Source organism: Trachurus trachurus, assembly GCF_905171665.1.
Source record: "Trachurus trachurus genome assembly, chromosome: 24".
Classification (NCBI taxonomy): Eukaryota; Metazoa; Chordata; class Actinopteri; order Carangiformes; family Carangidae; genus Trachurus; species Trachurus trachurus.
Window position 1 is genome coordinate 22,728,796 of NC_139910.1, and position 19,065 is coordinate 22,747,860.

The following is a 19,065-nucleotide window of genomic DNA, read 5'->3' on the forward strand; positions in this document are numbered from 1 at the left end:
AGGCTGCTGTCACACGCTGAGGTAAAACTAGACTTTCATGGGCAGGAAATGACACATTTCTCAAACGCCAAGATTCCTGCTGTCATCACATTTTAACCTGATGAGAGAGAAAAAAAACAGATTGTGTTCAATAAACGAGATGAATCTGGGTTTCTGAGAACCTGACAAGACCAGTGTGTTACTTCAAGATTGTGTAACTTTGTGCGGCGAGGGTCACCGCCTCCTGAAAAGGTCTGAGGCGGCCGGCATGTTGGCCTGAGGCGCACATCTGAGATGGCCACGGTTTCATTTCAACCCCTTTCCTTCCTCCTTTACTGAAGCACTGAGGTTGTTGGGTCTCCGACTCATTTGTAATAGCAGAAGAGCCGTGTGTGTGTGTATCTGTGTCTGTGTATGGGGCTGAGAGTCTGTGTGTGTGCGTGTGTTTAAGGTCACACGTTGAGAGAGGAGGGTGTGAAGTGTGGTTAGTGACATCAGCGTTGTGTGAAGTCAGGAAACGCTTGACAGAAGAAAACGGTTGTCATGGAAATGGGTGGTTTAGGGCTGAGTCGCCTGTTGGTGAACAAAGACAGTTACACCAAGTGTCAGGATGTGTCTTTTAAAAATAAACGCACACACATAGGCCTACAGGTGAAATGTGATAAGTTTCCAGCAAAGCTCACATATTAGCAGATTTTTACATTAATGTGACCGCAGCTGAGTTTTCATGGGAATCACAGTGCAGGAATTCCAGCGCAGGAATGCTGGCTCTGGCTTTCTGTATCTCTGTGCATTTGCTCTGTTCGGTCCATGTGGTGTTTGTTCTGTGGCTGTTGATTTGAAGTTTGACCCGTTGTGCTGTGCCGAGAGCCGTGCCACGCATGTGACAGGAGAGAACAGGCCGACCAGCATTATCTCTCCTGAAACTGTCGTCACCTCAGAGTCAGGTCCTCTGGAATCAGTGGCACCGGTCGCAGGAATTTCCTGCATTTTCAGAGCGAGCGCCATTGTACTGAAACCACTTTATTTGAACAGTCGAGGGGCAGTGGCTCGGCTGTGTCAAGTATGATCTTGTTTGCCTATGATTTTTTTTTCCATTGTGGATATGGAAATTCCGAAAGCGAAATCTTACGAGCGCTTTTCTTTTTCTCAGGAGGAATGGAAGGAGAGGAAATCTGGAAAGGCAGAGAGAGCAGTTTGAAACGGCTCCTGATGTTACGTCAGCACTTTGAGCCACTGAATCATGCTGCACATGTCACAGGCCCTTTGTACAGCTGTCACTGCACTCAGCTGCACATGCATTACAACACACGGGCCGGTGTCAAATGCTGCCACGCTCACCTGTGGCCCTCACTTCAAGGGACGTGATCTAAGAGTTCATGATGTGGTTTTAACCGGGTGGAATGTATATGAATTAAACTGAACTCTTGTCTCATCCTGGAGGTGTAGTGATGCCTGTCAGGTGACCCTGCGGCCCACACCGATGCAGTGGGATGTTAGTTTCGGTTCCTCTGCACCACCGTCACCATCAGCAGTCACATCAGGGGTTGAGATGTGATTCACTTGTGTTTCCTGTGACCAGTCGCCCAGTGAAAGCTGCTGCTGCTGCTGCTGCTGCTGCTGCGGAAGTGTTGGATTTGAATGAAAGCCCGGAGCAGACCTGCTCCGTTTTCTTTCTCGTTCTGTTTGGGCCCTGAGCGCTGCCATTGTATTTCAGCTGGGTGGGGGGGCGGAGCAGACTATTGTACGCTTTTGAAGGGGGCGGGTTCAAAAACAATACTTTTAAACAGAGCTCATTGGCAGTTCCTCTGTCATTTGTTTACTCGGGCGTTCCTCTTTGATTTTAATCTCGCCTCAGTTCTTCTTTCAGCAAACCAGGAAACCATCAAATACGGACAATGTGCCGTTCAACATAAAGGAGTCAGAGGTTCATGAACTCAACATTTATACAAATATGACAGTACAATCTCTAACACGGTCTTTCTAGGAAAATCAGTTGTTAATCATCCTGTAAATCTGCAGTTAACAGCAGTGACTGTGTTTATGACACACAAACACACAGTTTCATCATCACACCTGTTAGTCACTATCTGCATCTGAATCTAAATCTATTCTTTGAAAAGAACATTTTGAATGCTTGTACTTGTAATCGTGTCTGTTTATACTTTTACTGAAGTGAAGTATCTAAGTTATGTCTGCAGGCTGTTGTAAATGTGCAGGTGTTGGCATTTCACATTATTGACTATTTCACAAATAAGAGTGATTAAAAATCTTGGCCTGGGGTGTCGTATAGCTCACTTGGTTGAGCATGTACCCCACAGACAATATAGTCCTCACTGCAGCTCAATTCCACCCGGCAACTCCATGTCATTCTCCTTTTCCTGTCTGTCTCTCTCACTGTCCCATCAATTTAAGGGTTAGCTAAGGCCTCAAAAAAACCTTAAAAATAACAAAATCTTAACCTGAACTATTTGAAAACCCCAGTATTTATCAGTAAGTTGTTGGCTTACCTTCAAACCACACCCGTAACATATCTGGTGTGAAATCTTATTGTGTAAAAATCACACGGTCTACTGTTCATCACATGTAAATCTGATTTTAGAAACGTATCATTCACTACACAGTCATTTATTTTGTTAATTTGTCCAATATCTCTGGGTTTTTAAAAATAAATAAACCTATAGGACCGTGCATCCTCCCTTTGCCATGGCAACGAGACAAAAAAAGAGAGAGAGAGAGAAATGACAGGACACACACGTCTCTGGCTGATCTTTATCCACCTACATCAGTTCAGTTCATCAAGGACAAGAGTCACCCTTGAGTTGTTGTTCTGTCGCCGTAGCATCTTTTTTTCAAAAACCTGTGTGTTTTGATTGAATGACTGTCTGCTGTGTCTGTGTTTACAGGCGTTTCCTGTCAGCAACATCCACCATTGTGACACACAAAGGGACTTTAGGACTGGGTGGAGGGGCTGGAGCTGCTGCTGCTGCTGCTGCTGCTGCTGCTCAGACAGTGTCAGTGTCTCGGTTGTCATGGGGCCCGTTTAAACTGTTGTAAAAGCAGCGTGCCCGGTGACATTCAGCTTCCAGGCAGTTGTAAGCTCTTCAGATTCTGTCGCACGTTGCATTTCCCTCCGCCTCGGACAATGTGCTAATAATTACAGGGAGCCCAAGGCCTGTGTTTGCATTTGGGGGAGCAGTGATTCAGACCCACAGATGTAATTAATGGAGGCTGTACGCTGAGAGTAGTGCTTTTTCACATCCTGTAGAAAAAAAGAAAGAAAGAAAAAAAACGTGGGTTCACAGAATCTTTGTTCAGTATGTAAATAAGAGCAGGTGGAGAAACCTTATGCTTGCAGATGAGAAATACTAAACCTAAGGTTTTTTGTGAGGTGGTTTTAATCTTCATTTCATTTCATTTCATTGATGCACTTTTTTTTCAACCTTTATTTTACCAGGAAAGTCCCTTGAGATTAAATCTCTTTTGCGAGGGAGACCTGGGTGCACTGGTACAGCAGAAGCAGGTTACATAACAATATAAACACTTACATATAATACAAACATATCATCATTCAAAGCAGGTGCACTTTTCTATTACTTTAAAATTTATAAGGGTTTTGAATTCACCCAGGGAGATAAAATTGGATAACTGAAGTGTGATTTGAGTGGTGTTCCAGGACCAAGGGGCAGCGTAGGAGAAAGCTGCCTTACCATGCTCAGTATGAGTCCTGGGAACTTTGTACAACTTCCGTGTAGAGGAGCGGGAGTTGTATATAGTGTGTGCTGGGGATAACAGATCGCACAGATATGACGGCAACTTATTGAGGAGCGCTTTGTAGGTGAAAGTAATCCAGTGGTGATGTCTTCTTCTTCACTTGTGCTCAATATCTTTTGAATCACCTCCCATATTTGGTAAACCCTCTTTAATCTGATCTTCGATACTATAAACAGCCTGAAATATGTAAGAGAAAACTAAATTATTGTTATCATTTATCTACATAAAGACTTTCATTTTACGCATGAAGTCGCCAACTGGTGGGTAAATTCTCAAATGTGTTTTCGTTTGTGACAGGAAGTGACATGCTGCAACCTTCCTGTGTGACACATGGCACTCCACAGCAACAGATGGGCACAATGAGATATAAAAACAAAGATTAACAGAATACTGTAGCAGCGATAAGTACAACAGAATGGCTGTCAGGGCCTAAGATACGACAGCTAAGACAGGGTTATTGTTATCCCTGGGGAACAGGGCCGTTGCTAGGAATTCTGGGCCCCCTGAAAGACTAAAATGGGCCCCTACCCCCTGACTTTTCCCCTCCTTTCTTAGACTACGTACGTATTGTCATTTTTTATTTACTTTATTTGACGCTAATGCAGCATTACTATGAGTATTAGTCAGGGTCATATGCAGAATAATTCAGCCATTCAAAGATTAGACTACTGGGGTTTTTCGTGGGCCCTACTGGGCACTGGGCCCCTAGAATTATCATCACCTTCTCCCCTATACAACAGCCCTGCTGGGGAAACGATACGTGTGTTGTAGTGGCTGTAAATACGTGGAGTCATTTTTTTTGCTGTGAAACTGAGAAACGGTGCAGAAAGGATCCTGAAACTGGTGTCATATGAGACCAAGAGGAGGAGTAAAATCAGCAGGACCTGAGAAATAAGTTTATTTCAGAGTAGTGATAAAACAGTAGGACAACTACGCCTCAGCTCGTACAAAGTTGTTGTAATAAACCTCGTTGAACCCAGGTGAAAGGTCCTCATTCGCACGTTGTGTAATTATTAATAGGTCTGTTGTGTAAGTCTGTCACACTGAACAGGCAGCCACTTATTCTCAATGTCTCCCTCCCTCTCTGTCGGCTGCCTCCCGCTCACACAGATGCAGAAATAGTCACCACTACAACTTTCATCCCTAAATAACACACAACACTAAATCCAAAAATAACCCACCACACACAGCCTCCCCACCAACTCTTTTTAATGACCCGTCTGACCATCTGCTTTTGTGCAAAGCACTCAGAACTGCTCACACCCGCAGCTGTGTGTGTGCGTGTGTGTGTTTGTGTGTGTCTGCCCGCGCTCCAGTGATGAACATGTATGGCAGGTTGTTGGCAGGTGCTCAGTGTGTTAACAGCAATTGTCTCGGCTCACGATCTATAAATGGCGTTTCATATCGCTCACTGGAACAAAGCTATGTCTTCTCTCCTGTGAACATTACACTTCCCCACTCCCCTGCTGTATAGCAGCTTGTGATGGAACATAATCGTCATTGAATTCAAACTGGAAATACTGAAATAGATAAAGTGTAACTGACAAGACTACAAAGGTTAATCTTGTCACAAGTTTATTTGGTCCGTCTCAGATTGCAATTTGGCTCAAAAGTTATTTCTATAAGGTCATCAGTTGACTTCCTTGTCTTCTGCTTGTCACATGACCTCCTTTCCTTCAGTCATATGCAATGCAAAATATCAAACTGCCCATATTTCAAAACTAGCTGTAATTGTGTTTAAAGCTATTATGTACATTACATAAAGTCAGATACAACGGTTTATTATCAGTCATTTCCAGTGTTTTGCAACAAACCTGCTTGTGTATGTAATTAGTCTTCTCTGCAGGGAGCCTGAATCCCTCGTAGACTCTGCTGTGTCGGAGTGCCCGTAGAGAATGGAAATATGCTGAGCCATCTGCAGCGTCATGACTGTTCTATGCAGGATGCAGCCTCCTCATCAAGTAGCCTATAGTGGATGTAATGCCTCGTACACACACAGACACACACCCTGCAGGCATGTGTGCACCGGCGCGTCACATGTAGGGCAGGTAAGCCTTTTTTGATACAAGCCTGGCAACATGCTCTCACACAAGCAGACAGAGATGCTCACGTCCAAAACATGAGCTCATATTATGACTCTGGTGGTTGGATGGCCGTCGTTAATGTTCGGTGTGAGTTGGATCCTTCAGCTTCATCATCAGGGGAGACGGGATTGCTAAATGACCGAAATACCTTTTCTTTGTTTGCTCTTGTCTCTATGGCAACGTCGACAAAGACTGAGCAGCAGATGGTTGTAGCACATCTGAGTGGTCTGAATTGACTGTCTTGACTCCCGTTTCTTACCGACCAGTTTTTCCTGCCAAATATCTCGTCTCATATTTTAAAAATCGTCATCAGCTGAATCCAGATGGCGGAGGTCACAGATTCTCTGACATTCTTGGTATAAATCAAGGAAACAATCCAAATGTCACATTCATCACAGTCATCCGTCTGATGGTGTGCAGGATGTGAAACAGGCTCCTAAGTAAGAAATACCAAAAACATCACCATGATTATACTTCCTTTATTTATATAGCATCTTTTAAAAACAAGACTTTACAGAGTCCTTTGGCAGAAAAGCAGGAACACATAAGAACAATGGCCAAGGAACACAACAACAGTGATATAAAACCCAGAGCCCAAGCAACTCGGGCAATTTGAGAACCAAATAACATAAAATGAGACCAGAAGGACCACATTGAGATGTAAGATGATATAAACAAATAAAGGAGATAAAAAATAAGAGACAAGCTCTAAAACAGCATAAAGTAGAATGAGGTTAAAAAGGAAAAAAACGAGTAAGAATAGATACAGGCAGGGGAATTAAACAGTGCAATAGAATAAAGAGAAAGCAATAAATGTAAATAAAAACAACAGAAACAGATTTTTTTTTAAACATATATGACAGTGAGGAATAAATGAAGGTCGGATAATAAGGAGAAATGAAGGCCATAAAAAGGAGTAACGCCAATATAAGAATACCAAGGATGTGAGGGAACTAAAACAAATAAGTAAAGCAAGATATTTCGTAAGACAGGACAAACAGGACAAACTAGAAAGACCACGAGAAGATGACATCATAAAAGCAAATCTGTGTGTTTTTAAGGAGTAGGTCACTGGGCAGGTCGTTCCAAAACCCGGAGGCCCTGATAAGCCTCGGCTCTGGACCAACCAGGAGAGCCCCATCCAAGATCTGGGTCTGTGGGCTGGCTCTTAAGGTGTTACCAATTCTGAGCCAGGCCAGTGCAAGCTTTAATAATGATCAGTAAAGTCTTAAAATCTATTCCAAGACTAAAAGAAAGCAAATGCAAGGAAGCTAAAAGTGATAAGTGATGTTTAATGTGTACACATGGTGCATCTGTTTGTCTTGTCTGTTATAATTTTGTGATTTATTCTTGTGGCTGTAACCATTTATTTTTGGTACATGTATTTAAACATTCATCATGTACATAGACTATACTGTATATATTTATCCACTGATATTTCAAACTTACAAGAGTTGAGTTGCTCCAAAAAGGTCCTTATTTGTGTATGTTCTGCATGAACATCCACCTCTCAATGATCGGTGACCACCCCTCTTCTCCTATGTTTTGCATGACTGCCAAAAGCTGCATAATGATAGCAGGGATAATGCATTCCACATGTGCACAATTAGGCATAGAGTCTGATCTGTGATTTGCACACCAAATATGGTTTGTAGATAACTCCTGTGATGCAACACATACTACTCTCTGTGGGTACAGACAGACAATAAATTCCTTTGCAATGTGGCTGCTTGGTTCCCGGTTATTCATACCGGCGACATAGATGTCAAAGTAAGCTATACCATAAATGGAGGTTGAATTACTTTGAAGAACATAAGTTACCATCATATAGTTTGTGAACGGTGAGGGCAAACACCACCGTGCAGCAGCTACGTGCAGAGGTAGAGCAGCAACAGCTCGCCGTGCAAGCCAGCAGAGATCTTACAGTGTGATAAATTTATCTGTCTGGTGAGGCCATCGTTAGAACAAAGTGTCTGTCAATCAAAACCGTCATGAAAATGTTATTCTAAAATTAATCACATCTGTTTTTTTTTATTGCTTCAGCATTGAGATAATGTGCACAACAGAATGTAACATCACAGCAAGTCAGTATATAGCCTCTTTACCTATTTGTGTCTGTGGTGTGATAGTGTACACACGAGATGGTTTATTAACAGAGCCCTGTTTAACTCTATGGCAACAAGCATCTGTATGGATAAGGGTCCACATCTGAGTTCATGAAACCCTCCGTTTGTTCTATGGCTGAAACTGAAATTCCCTTCTGAGGATTGATGCAGCATTATATAATCAATAATTGTATAACATCAGATGGAATTGATTATCTGGCACTAAATAGATTTTTGTACTATAAATATTGTTGTTTGGTTGAGAGAAGTAGTAATCCCCACAGTCCAAACTGGATCCTGATTGATTATCATAGTGATAAACTATGTAAATTGAGGGGATTCATTCTGCATGATGGAGGCCAAACATATTTTCTAGTTTAATGCAGAAACTCTGCCAAACAAAGACAGGGACAGCCAGAGAGAGAGAGAGAGGGACGAGAGAGCACAAGAGGCAGAGAAAATAGGAGGGAGGGATAGAAAGAGGGGAGACAGAGAGACAGAAAGAGAGAGAGAGAGAGGAAGGAGGGTGTGACCTTAATCCCTGAGTGGGAAAGAAAGAAAGTTACACACATTCAACCACACACACACAGACACACACATCTGGTCCATCCAGTTTCTACTTAGTATCTCAGAAGAAATGCATGTCTTAGATTAAACTGAAACTTGCACACTGCTATCTACCTGCATGAGGTGAGTCAGCAGCTGGTTGATTAGTTACTGTATGACCTCATACATTGAGGGTGTAGTTGTTTTTTTTGGTTTATATAGTCTTGTACAGTCTTGTAGGTACAGCTCTTTGACTAGCAGGTGAGTAAGGGCATGGCCATTTCCATTTTGGTGTGTAATTATATCTGTAAATTTGCACAAGCAAATGTTTGAGATGACTCTGACATATCTGATGGCAACTAAGGTACAACTACAACCACACACTGCAAAGTCATGCCGACTAATGCATGGTGCCTCTGTGCAAGCCACTACATGTTACACCACCACAGCAGAACAAAAAGTAGGCTACTGTTCCAGATGAAGGCACTGCCATGCCACTGTGGAGACTGAGCAGATTCTGTTACTGACACCCCAGGTCTGGGTTCGGTCCAAAAACTCTGCAGCAAAGGTTTGGCTTTCTGTCTCATCAAATAGCAATGAACAACGACCAGGATGTTGGAGGAAAACCGTGACGAGCGTGTGACCTGTGAAGACTCTGATCCACCATTTGAACATTAATGGAACACTGTGATGTGTAGAGAGACAAAAATGAGCAAATAGTTTCACTTCACCAATTTCATAAAAGTGGAAAGTTCTGCTTTTGCAACTGAGGTGCACTGCCCTCATGTGGTCAGCAGCATAGTGAGTCAGTCTTACTACAGCCCTCTGTGTGTGTATGTGTGTGATGGAGAGAGAAAGAGAGAGAGGAGGGGATAGAGAGAGATGAAGTGATGAAGTGTGGGCTCCAGTCGGCCTATATCTGTCTCCCAACTCCCACATGAAATGCTGAAACGCAGACAACACGAAAAGAGGGTGTCTCGTCTGGGGCGCAATGGTGACCCACATCCCAGCTACACCACACCCCCGGAGCATCTCATTACGTCAGACTCCATAATCACCCACGAGATCTGAGCTGTATTTTTTCTATACATAAAAACCAATCGGCCTTTCCTATTACTTTAAATGTATCAGGACGCCTCTACGTGCCAGAGGATGTGGGCACTTCCTCTGGATTTCGAAATCCCTCATTTTTATTCTATCAGTGGGAGCCAGCGTCTCATCAAGGCTGCGTCCATTTCCTCTTCAATAGGGGTGTTCGTGCAATAATGCGTGTGTATATTGGATTCCGAACGTGTGTTATTTTTTCTTGTAATCTCTTGTTACGTATTTAATCTTAAATATAGAGAATACAAATGCACTGATCCTTATTAAGCTAATTTTACCCACTATTTTAAGATGTGTATCGACCGAACACCCCTTTGAAATATGGTACGCCCCACTCCCTGCCGTTAGCCGTTGTTGTATCCTATGCTAGAGAACAGATTTGTCGTGATACTAACTAGCTACACACTGGCACGAAAGCCATGAAAAGATGCTCCTTCACGGGATTAAAACAATAAAACAGGCAGCAAGAAGTCTGGAAAAACTTTGCCGAACTGTGGCCAAACTTTGATAGACTACAACCCCGAACTACTTCCCGACAGTTTCGAGTGTGTTAGCATTGTTTTAATCTCACCACTATCGCCACTGGACGCGGTTCTTTTTTCTCCTGGAGCAGTCCAGTCTGATGAATTCACCGAAAAAAGACGGAGATGATGATGTGCCCGTTAAAGACCCGGTAAAATACGGCGAATTGGTCATTTTGGGGTAAGTCTGTTCAAACCTGAAGCTTATAGTAACATTGTGTAGGATGGAGAAACGCTCCAGCGGCGAATTCACGTTAAATAGCGGCAGCATCAGTACAATACAATAAACCCACAGATGACGTGTGATTTGGGGGTTTAATCCACCGCTCAAACATCACATAAATCGCTCTCGTGGAGTTTTTTTCGGACAGAAAATTCATAATTGCAACACGTTCAATTCGTCTGTTTTACTGCACATTGTGTATGTCTGTGTGTTAATGTCACAAACTAACTTTACGATCCAGGGGAAAGCAGATTCCCCCAAACTATGTAAACTAGCGTATTGTTTCGGGGCATCGTGTGTGGTGCGTTTGGGTGTAATAGGTGCAGCATCATCTTTAGCCGTAGTACATGAGGCTGTTAACCGATGTAGCTGCTTTTTCATCAATGGTTGTAGTGATGGAGGAGGAGGAGGAGGAAGAGGAGGAGGAGGGGGGTGCTCTGGCTGAAAATCCCAATGATGTCATACTATGCTGCTGGATCTGTAAAAAGTAGGGCTGGGGGTGATATCACGGTCTGAAAAATGTATGCACTTTGCTCATATTGTTTCGTCAGAGAGCATCTTCTGAGCTGTTATTACTAATTAATAAAAACGTCGCATCCAGATGACCAGCCATGCTGAGGAGGAGGAGGAGGATGATGAGGATGAGGAGGAGGAGGAAGAAGAGGAGGAGAGCCCCTCTACATCACCAGCAGCACACACACAAGCAACACAGTAGGCAGGATGTGCTGATGACAGCCACCGGCTTCCACAAGCGTTTCCACCCGTACCGCTTCACACTGTGCACAGTCTGCAGGGACAAGAAATGCCACCACACACACACACATATACAGACACACACTCACACAGTCATATCCAGGCTTACACAGGCCTCCCTGCTGCCCTGCAGAGCTTCCTGTGTATGCCAAAGATAACTGACCTAATGGCCTATCGCTTCCCCTCCGGCTGAACATGGAGTGAGGAGGCTGTAGCCCGCCTGTATCGGAATACTGATTAGTCGTCCTCCTCCTCATCTGACTCTTTGAACAGAGCAGCCCTTTACATCCTCACAGGAGAATAAGGAAATGACAATTTAATGCCAATTTTGGGGTTTAAAGGCCACGCAACTTTATACACAGGCGTTATGGCTCTGCGGTGCAAGCCTTAGCGCTTAATGTGCTTCTCCGGGGGGGAAGAAAGTGCATGCATTTGTATCCGCTCGCTTTTAAACTGTAATGATGATGAGGTTTGGTTTGATCTCGTGGTCACAGGCTCGGGGGCTGATAAAGGTTTCCTCTGTGTGGTTTTCAACAAAGGCTGAGTGATACTGAGAAAATAGATGTTGTTATAAACGAAGATCTTCTGATTTTGCGCCTGCTCTTAACAAGCAACACAATTTATGTGTTGTAAATGTCACGATCAGACGCGGCGGTCTGCTGCATTGATACGAACATTATGACACGTCACACCTGGATCAGTAGGATTTCTCACGATCACTCGAACATAACTGCGGGCCACTGACTACCACTTCCTGTCAGATTCATCACATTTTTTTCTGCTTTGTTTGTGTGCAGATGTGGTTTTGACTTTGCATCTCACCAGCCTCGCATTCACGTGCCCCGTGTGGTCGATGCTTGCTTCACTGCGGGGGCCATGTGATCTTTGCAGTGGCTGCCTGCCACCGCTCATTACCTTAGTTAGCCTGGACACCATGTACAGCAGCACTGCCCCATCCAGCCGGCCCAGCATCGCATCCCCCTTCCCACCCCACCCCATCACAACCTTTGCTCACTATGCAAACACCCTCTTGTCCTCACTGTTTATCTCTCCCACACCCTCTCCCTCTCACCCGTAACCCCTCTTGACTCTATCTACTGTCGCATTCCTCCCCCCTCCTCGCGCCGGCCGGGTCCCTTCCTTCCCTCCCCAGCCTGCCGCTGTTTTGCTGAGTGCTCGCTTTCCCTCCTTGGTGACTTGCCTTCAACGAAAATAAACTCTGTGTCGAGGGGCAGAACGAGTGAATATTTCATATTGTGCTTTACGATGCGCACACATGCGTGGTGGTTGTAGGCCAGGACCGAGCCTCTCCTCCGTCGGCCTTTTCCACCCCCCACCACCACTCCACCTCGACCCTGCTTTGCGCTGTATCTCTGCTCCTTCTCTCCATCTCCTCTCCTCCGTCGGCCCGTTGCTTCATTTCATTCATTAAGCTTTAGTTTTCTGAAGCTCCTGACTGCTTTTCCACCCATTTTTCCGTCAAGGCTCTCGCCACCTCTAAGCTGATTCTGTCTTCTGCTCATCTTTGCTCCCATTTCACATCTTCCACCTTTTTAACCAGACCCCCCCTCTGCACGCCGTCCCCATATGTCTTCTTTTCCTGACCCAGCGCACTTCAGTTTGAAGAGTGGGGCAGGGCCGAGGAGGGAGCGGGTAGCACTGAGTCATCTTCTTTGATTGGACTCCGCATTTAAATTTATCACAAGTAACTGTGGCCCGTTTGAAGGTTTTTCATGGTTACTTGCCCAGCCCTCTCAGTCTCACCAGCACCCTGCAGACCGCTGTTGCCCATATTAGATGCATTTCGGCCCTGAGTTTCATTAAAATCACATAGTGTCATAAGTTTAACCATCAAAACAGTTTTCAGATCTTGAACAAACTAAACTGAACGAACGAACGCTGAAATAAAAAAAGGTGCATCATGTTAACATATGAAAGGTGTAACTGTTTTCCCACTTTGTCAGGTTAGAAAGATTAAAATCTCACTGGATTTCCTGACTTAATCAGTGTCTTATTGGATTAGTTTGTTTTTTTCTTTTCAAACTTTAATTAGATGTTTTTTCGGGCTGCGGCTAACAATCGTTTTCATTGTTCACTTAACCTGCTTGTTATTTTTCTGATTCATTGCAGCTCTTGAAAGCTGCACAGCACACCAACAGTGGATAAGAGGCGGTGTGTTGGGCTTCGGTCCAGCTTCAGAGTCGATATATAAAACAGCAGATGAAAGGGAAAAGAAGAGACTCGAGAACAAATGTTAACTGCTGTTTGTGAAGTTGCAATATGTTGTCGTCGGCCCCATATTGCACCTCTCCATAGATGTGCTTTCCTACCTCCTTTGGTTGGTTGTTTGTTTGGGTAATCTCTGATATTCAGTTGATGTGTGAAAGGCGTCTGATTAGCGCGTGTGTGTACTGACTGAGACTGTGATATCACACTTACAATGAACACACTTGTGCTTTATCAAACCTGTAGTTTGAGGGAGTTGACAATAGCAAAGCTGATATGTGTTGAGAATAAAATGTTCCAACCAGTAGCCCAAAAACCCAAAGTCTTCATGTTGTGATCATAATAGAAGAAAATTTCACTAATTAATGAATAGACTCATCATTTCAGCTTCAGTTCAGATGAACAATTCCAGTGGATTCCAGTTTGACCAGCAGCAAAACCAGCTCAAAGTGTCTGATTTGTATCAATATGAAATGAATAAATCAGACAGTTTTGCACCAGAAGAGCTGTGATCAGCAGATTATTAGCATCCTCATTCTACATTTTCAACACATATAAAAAAGTGTCACAGATTGATTTGCTGCTTGATGAATCAATCGCAGAGTCAGAGCTCCAGTGCACAAACCCAGTCGGAGGCAGCGGTGTGTTTCCACCCCCTCTGTCACACTGTGACACAGATCACAACAGAGCCCGACCAGATGCTCCGTGATCTGATCCGGTTTGAAGGGCCAGTAAAAGCAGAGTTATTGTCCCTCTCAGAGTCTTCCTGCCCGCTGGGTGTCCTCTGAATAGTTTTAATAAAGACCATGCCCTGCTGATTAGTCAAAAGCTTAAAAACCAGAATACTGCCTTCTGTGTGAACCCAGAGTGTGAAAACCATGTTCGACACGGCCTCAGGAAAAAAAAAAAAAAGAGGTACAGTTTCTGGATTTTGGTGGGCGCCAACTCCAGAGAGAGAGAGGTTCATCATCTTCTCACACAGACAAGATTGATAGTGAATTATAAACGACTGCAGGTTCAGAATTCATTATTAATCACCTTCATAAGGCGAATGTAGATTTTCATGTCAAGAGCACAAACCTTCACACCAGCATTCAGAATCCTAACCGGAACACTTTGTCAGCGTTTGTATGGTTAATGGCGCTCTGAAAAGGCTAGAGCAGACGACGAGCACGCTCCTCCACCGTGCGCGTGAGGTGAAGTACAGGATGAGTGAGGCAGATCAAGTGCTGTTTGTCCTGTTGGTTGAAGTTCAGTGCTTTAATGTGAATCACGAGTGGTGGTGGTGGTGGTGGTGGTGGTGGTGGTGCGCTGCTTTGATTCATTTCATTCGGAGATGTATAACTGTACAGATGTACAAAATGAATTAAAGCTTGTGCTTAAGTTGTTATGAGTTATGAGGACATACTTTCAGCACCAGTGGTGTTTTATTTAGGGCAACTAACAGTTAGTCGATTATTTAAACGATTAATCCTAAAAAATGTCAATCAATGTTTTGCAGGACGCCTTAAAAATGTCTTGTTTTGTCCACAATCCAACGAGAAACTCAGTTTATTGTCATAAAGGAACAAAGAAACCAGAAATATTCACATTTAAGAAGCTGAAATCAGAGAATTTGGACTTTTTTTCTTTAAAAAACTACTCAAACCGATTATTCGATTATCAAAATTGTTGACGATTAATTTAATAATCGGTTATTGTGTGATTAATTGTTGCAGCTCTAGTTTTATTCACAGCTCAAGTTTTCCAACGTGTCACAAATTGTGTTCATCCACCTTTTTTAGGCAGGATGAACTGCGTGTGTGCTGTCGTCACCTCAACGCCCGGGTTGCGCTCAGCCGTGGCATAATGGCCGTGTTTCCGTGTTCTTATTTCCATGTGCTTGTTTTTTGTTTGTCTCTGTCCAGGTACAATGGCTCTCTTCCAAGCGGAGACCGGGGCCGCAGAAAGAGCCGCTTCGCTTTGTACCGAAGGGCCAAGGCCAACGGTGTCAAGCCCAGCGCAGTGCACATCCTCAACACACCACAGGACAGCAAGGTACGTGTGTGCGCGCACATGTTTTGCCTTCGCTTGTGTTTTTTATCAGTGTGTAACATTAGTTTCCTTCCTGTGAACTCCCAGTTGTCTGTCGCAAATGGGACGGAGGAAGGATGACTAAGCACGTAGACGGAATGTGTGTGGCCTGTGGATGTGTGTGTGTGTGTGTGTTTCTGCCTACACAAACGGCGACTGACACATGATGGGGAAAAATGTAAAAATAAATCATTATCCCCATCCGGCCATTTCCTTTTCAGCAACACTGTTTTCAGTCAAAGTGTCTGGGAGATGACAGACTGTTCCAGAAGATGAGCATCAACTCAACTCGCTTGTTGCCTTTTGTTGTTGCAGGCTGTACACAGCAGGGGGCAGCACAGCATTTCATTCACGCTGTCCCGCAACCAGACAGTGGTGGTGGAGTACTGCCATGACAACAACACAGACATGTTCCAGGTAACACGCTAAGAAAATCCAGCTTCCTAGGTGATGGCAGGTTGTTGTTTTTTTAGAACTTTTTATTTAAACATTTCATTTAATCATTTTACATAACATTTTACAGAACATTTCCTGACATATGACTTCATATAATAAATGAATGACAGGCCTTATAACAGTATAAGTTACAATTAATATAAATAATTAAATAAATATATAACAAAATAAAATAGTAGTAATAATAATAAGAAGAAGAAGAAAAAATAAGAAATTAGATAAAAAATAAAAAAAAGAGGAAAAATTGAAATAGGAATTAAATACTAAGAGTATAAATAAATAGATTAAAAAAAGTAATAATAAATAGGTGAAATAAATAAATAAATTAGTTAATTTAATAAGTATAAGTACAAAATAAAGATATGTATGTAATAAAACACACACACATCCATACATAAATATACACACACATGCATACAGTACACATACCTTCATGCACATATACACCCATATAGATTAAGATAAGGAAGTGAATATGATTAATGCATAAAGATAAAGTATAGTAAAAGTAAAGCAAAATAGAAATAGTTACACAAAAGATGAGGTAAATGAAAAAATAAAATAATTATGATATTAATAATAGTAACAATAAGAATAGCAACTTAAGCAAAATTTTCTAAAGAGGAATTCAGGTAGGCATCTCTTCCCGACAGTAGTTCATCATATCATCCCAGGTGACGGCAGGTTTTACAGCAAACAGAACCCACATCTGAAGTCACGAGCAAGTATCTCCAAAATTATGCTGTTACATAATGTCATCAAAGGAATTTCTGCCGTCAGTAGATTATTTTGGTTCAGAACCATTAAGTATTAAAAATGGAGGCCTGTGTGGAAAACCTCCAAGACAGTCTATTTTTACACTCTTGAGTTTTGCTCTTAAAATAGTATCACATACTTATCGTCATGTCTAAAATTAAAACAGTAGAAACCATACAGTGTGCACCAATATCTCATTTATAAGCTTTTTGTTTTGACGATTGTCATCCAGAAAGTGTTTCTCTGTGTTTGTCCCCCCTGCAGATCGGACGCTCCACAGAAAGTCCCATCGACTTTGTGGTGACAGACACCTCTGGAGGGGGAAAGGAGGGCGAGGACCCGTCCATCGCCCCGAGCACCATCTCACGTTTTGCCTGTAGAGTCGTGTGTGAACGTAACCCACCCTACACCGCACGCATCTACGCTGCAGGCTTTGACTCCTCCAAAAATATCTTCCTAGGGGTGAGTAAACCGACCATCCAGCCAACAAAGGTGTCTTAATACGAGATCTATTTTTGGAATCTGCCGTTTAAAAAAACTGATTTGATGCCGTTGTTTGAAGCTTTGTCAGCGGTGTTTCTGTGTTGTTCTTCAGGTAAAACAACAGTCTGATCATGGATGATTTATATATCCCTGTGTCTATGCACAGGAAAAAGCAACCAAATGGAAGAACCCTGACGGACACATGGACGGCCTGACCACCAACGGCGTGCTAGTGATGCACCCAGAGGGGTTTCCAGAGGACCCAAAGCAGGGGCTGTGGAGGGAGATCTCCGTCTGCGGTGACGTCTACGCCTTGCGGGAAACACGCTCCGGACCCAGCCGGGGCAAACTGGTGAGTCAGCGCTTGTTTTAACACCACGTCCACTCCACGCGCCGCTCTCTGACGTCTCCAGAGTCGGACTCTTCATCCTAGGCTCGGCGGTAAATGTGTGTCTGTCTCTTTACGTGAACTCTCGCAGGCGGAGGGAGAGAGCAGCGCACTACGAGACGGCTCCCTGGTCGACCTGTGCGGCGCCACCCTGCTGTGGCGCACGGGGGAGGGGCTGATGCGAGCTCCCACCCTGCGTCACCTGGAGGCGCTTCGCCAGGAGCTCAACGCGTCTCGGCCTCAGTGTCCTGTGGGTCTCAGCACACTGGCCTTCCCCAGCCTGCCACGCAGCCACAGGTGGGACATAAGACATAAGACTTTTATTAACCCAGCACATGGGAAATTTGGTTGTTGCAGTAGCATTTGTAACAAGCAAGGTAAAAAAAAGGAGAAGGATATGCAAATATAGAGATATAAAAACGATGTAAGACAAACAAACATATTGTTATGTCGCTACCAAAATGTTTCATTACAGTTATTTACAAGGTTACTATAGTAACTGACCGATTGACCTATGGCTAAGGCCCGCCCCCTCCACTCACTCGGACAAACAAATCAACATTGTGTGCGAGGCGCTATGTCAGCTGTTTGGGATTCAAAGACATTTTTCTCTTAACTATGTCTGTGTTTATGGACAAGTGTCTGTGCTGTTAGCAGAGGACTAGACAGCCGTCATGATAGCATGCAGGCTGAGCTTCAGTAACATCACCGTGCTGGCTCCGATTGGTCCTGCCTGTTAGGATACCTTGTGTCTGAGTTGCATTTACCCCATGCACATTGTTTGACCATGTTTTAAACTTCAAATCTTTAAAAAAGCTCATAAAACTGAGCAAAACTGACGTTCTCTAATGCCTTTCAGTGGACATCCAGGCAGAGAAGGTCCAAATGTATGGGAATGGGTATATACGCGCTGTGATTGGCTCATTGTGTTTGAGGGCGGGGCTTAGCCATAGGTTAATTGCTTACTCAACAGCAAAAAGAGATGCCATCTGTCAGTGTTTCATACTTTTTCACAAAACTAAAAATTAAAAAAAAAAAAGGTGTCGGTACTGAAATATCTGTTGTCACTGTTACCGCAGCCTTGAAGAACGTCAGCCCTGGGTCTACCTCGCTTGCGGCCACGTCCACGGACGCCACGACTGGGGCCAGAGATCCGAGGGGCAGGAGGATCCGGGGGAGGGCGAGGGCTCCACGACCCGCCGCGAATGTCCCCTGTGCAGGACCGTGGGTCCCTACGTGCCCCTGTGGCTGGGATGCGAACCCGCCGTGTACGTGGACGCCGGCGCGCCGACGCACGGCTTCGTGCCGTGCGGCCACGTCTGCTCGGAAAAAACAGCCAGGTACTGGGCCGACACCCCGCTGCCCCACGGGACCCACGCCTTCAGGCCCGTCTGCCCCTTCTGCTCCACTGCCCTCAGCACGCCTGGCTGGACGCGACTCATCTTCCAGGGCCCCATCGACTAGTCGCTCCGACACAGCAACCACTGTCACAGTAACAGAAAAGACGCCCGAGCTTCATTCACGCTGCACATGTTGGAAAGGTATTGATAAGGAGAGTTCAACATCATCTTCGTGTTATTAAAGTGATATTTCA

General features: G+C 44.1%; 1 protein-coding gene across 1 annotated transcript; it reads left to right on the plus strand.

Annotated features, from left to right (window-relative positions):
- The first annotated feature begins 9,972 nt into the window (after nt 1–9,972).
- LOC311007604 (E3 ubiquitin-protein ligase pellino homolog 2) lies at nt 9,973–19,065 on the plus strand. The gene is made up of 7 exons (XM_084000853.1): nt 9,973–10,294; nt 15,223–15,352; nt 15,704–15,805; nt 16,865–17,062; nt 17,250–17,435; nt 17,563–17,768; nt 18,551–19,065. The coding sequence occupies exons 1-7, from the start codon at nt 10,215–10,217 to the stop codon at nt 18,933–18,935; spliced, it is 1,287 nt and encodes a 428-aa protein (XP_083856979.1). The 5' UTR covers nt 9,973–10,214; the 3' UTR covers nt 18,936–19,065.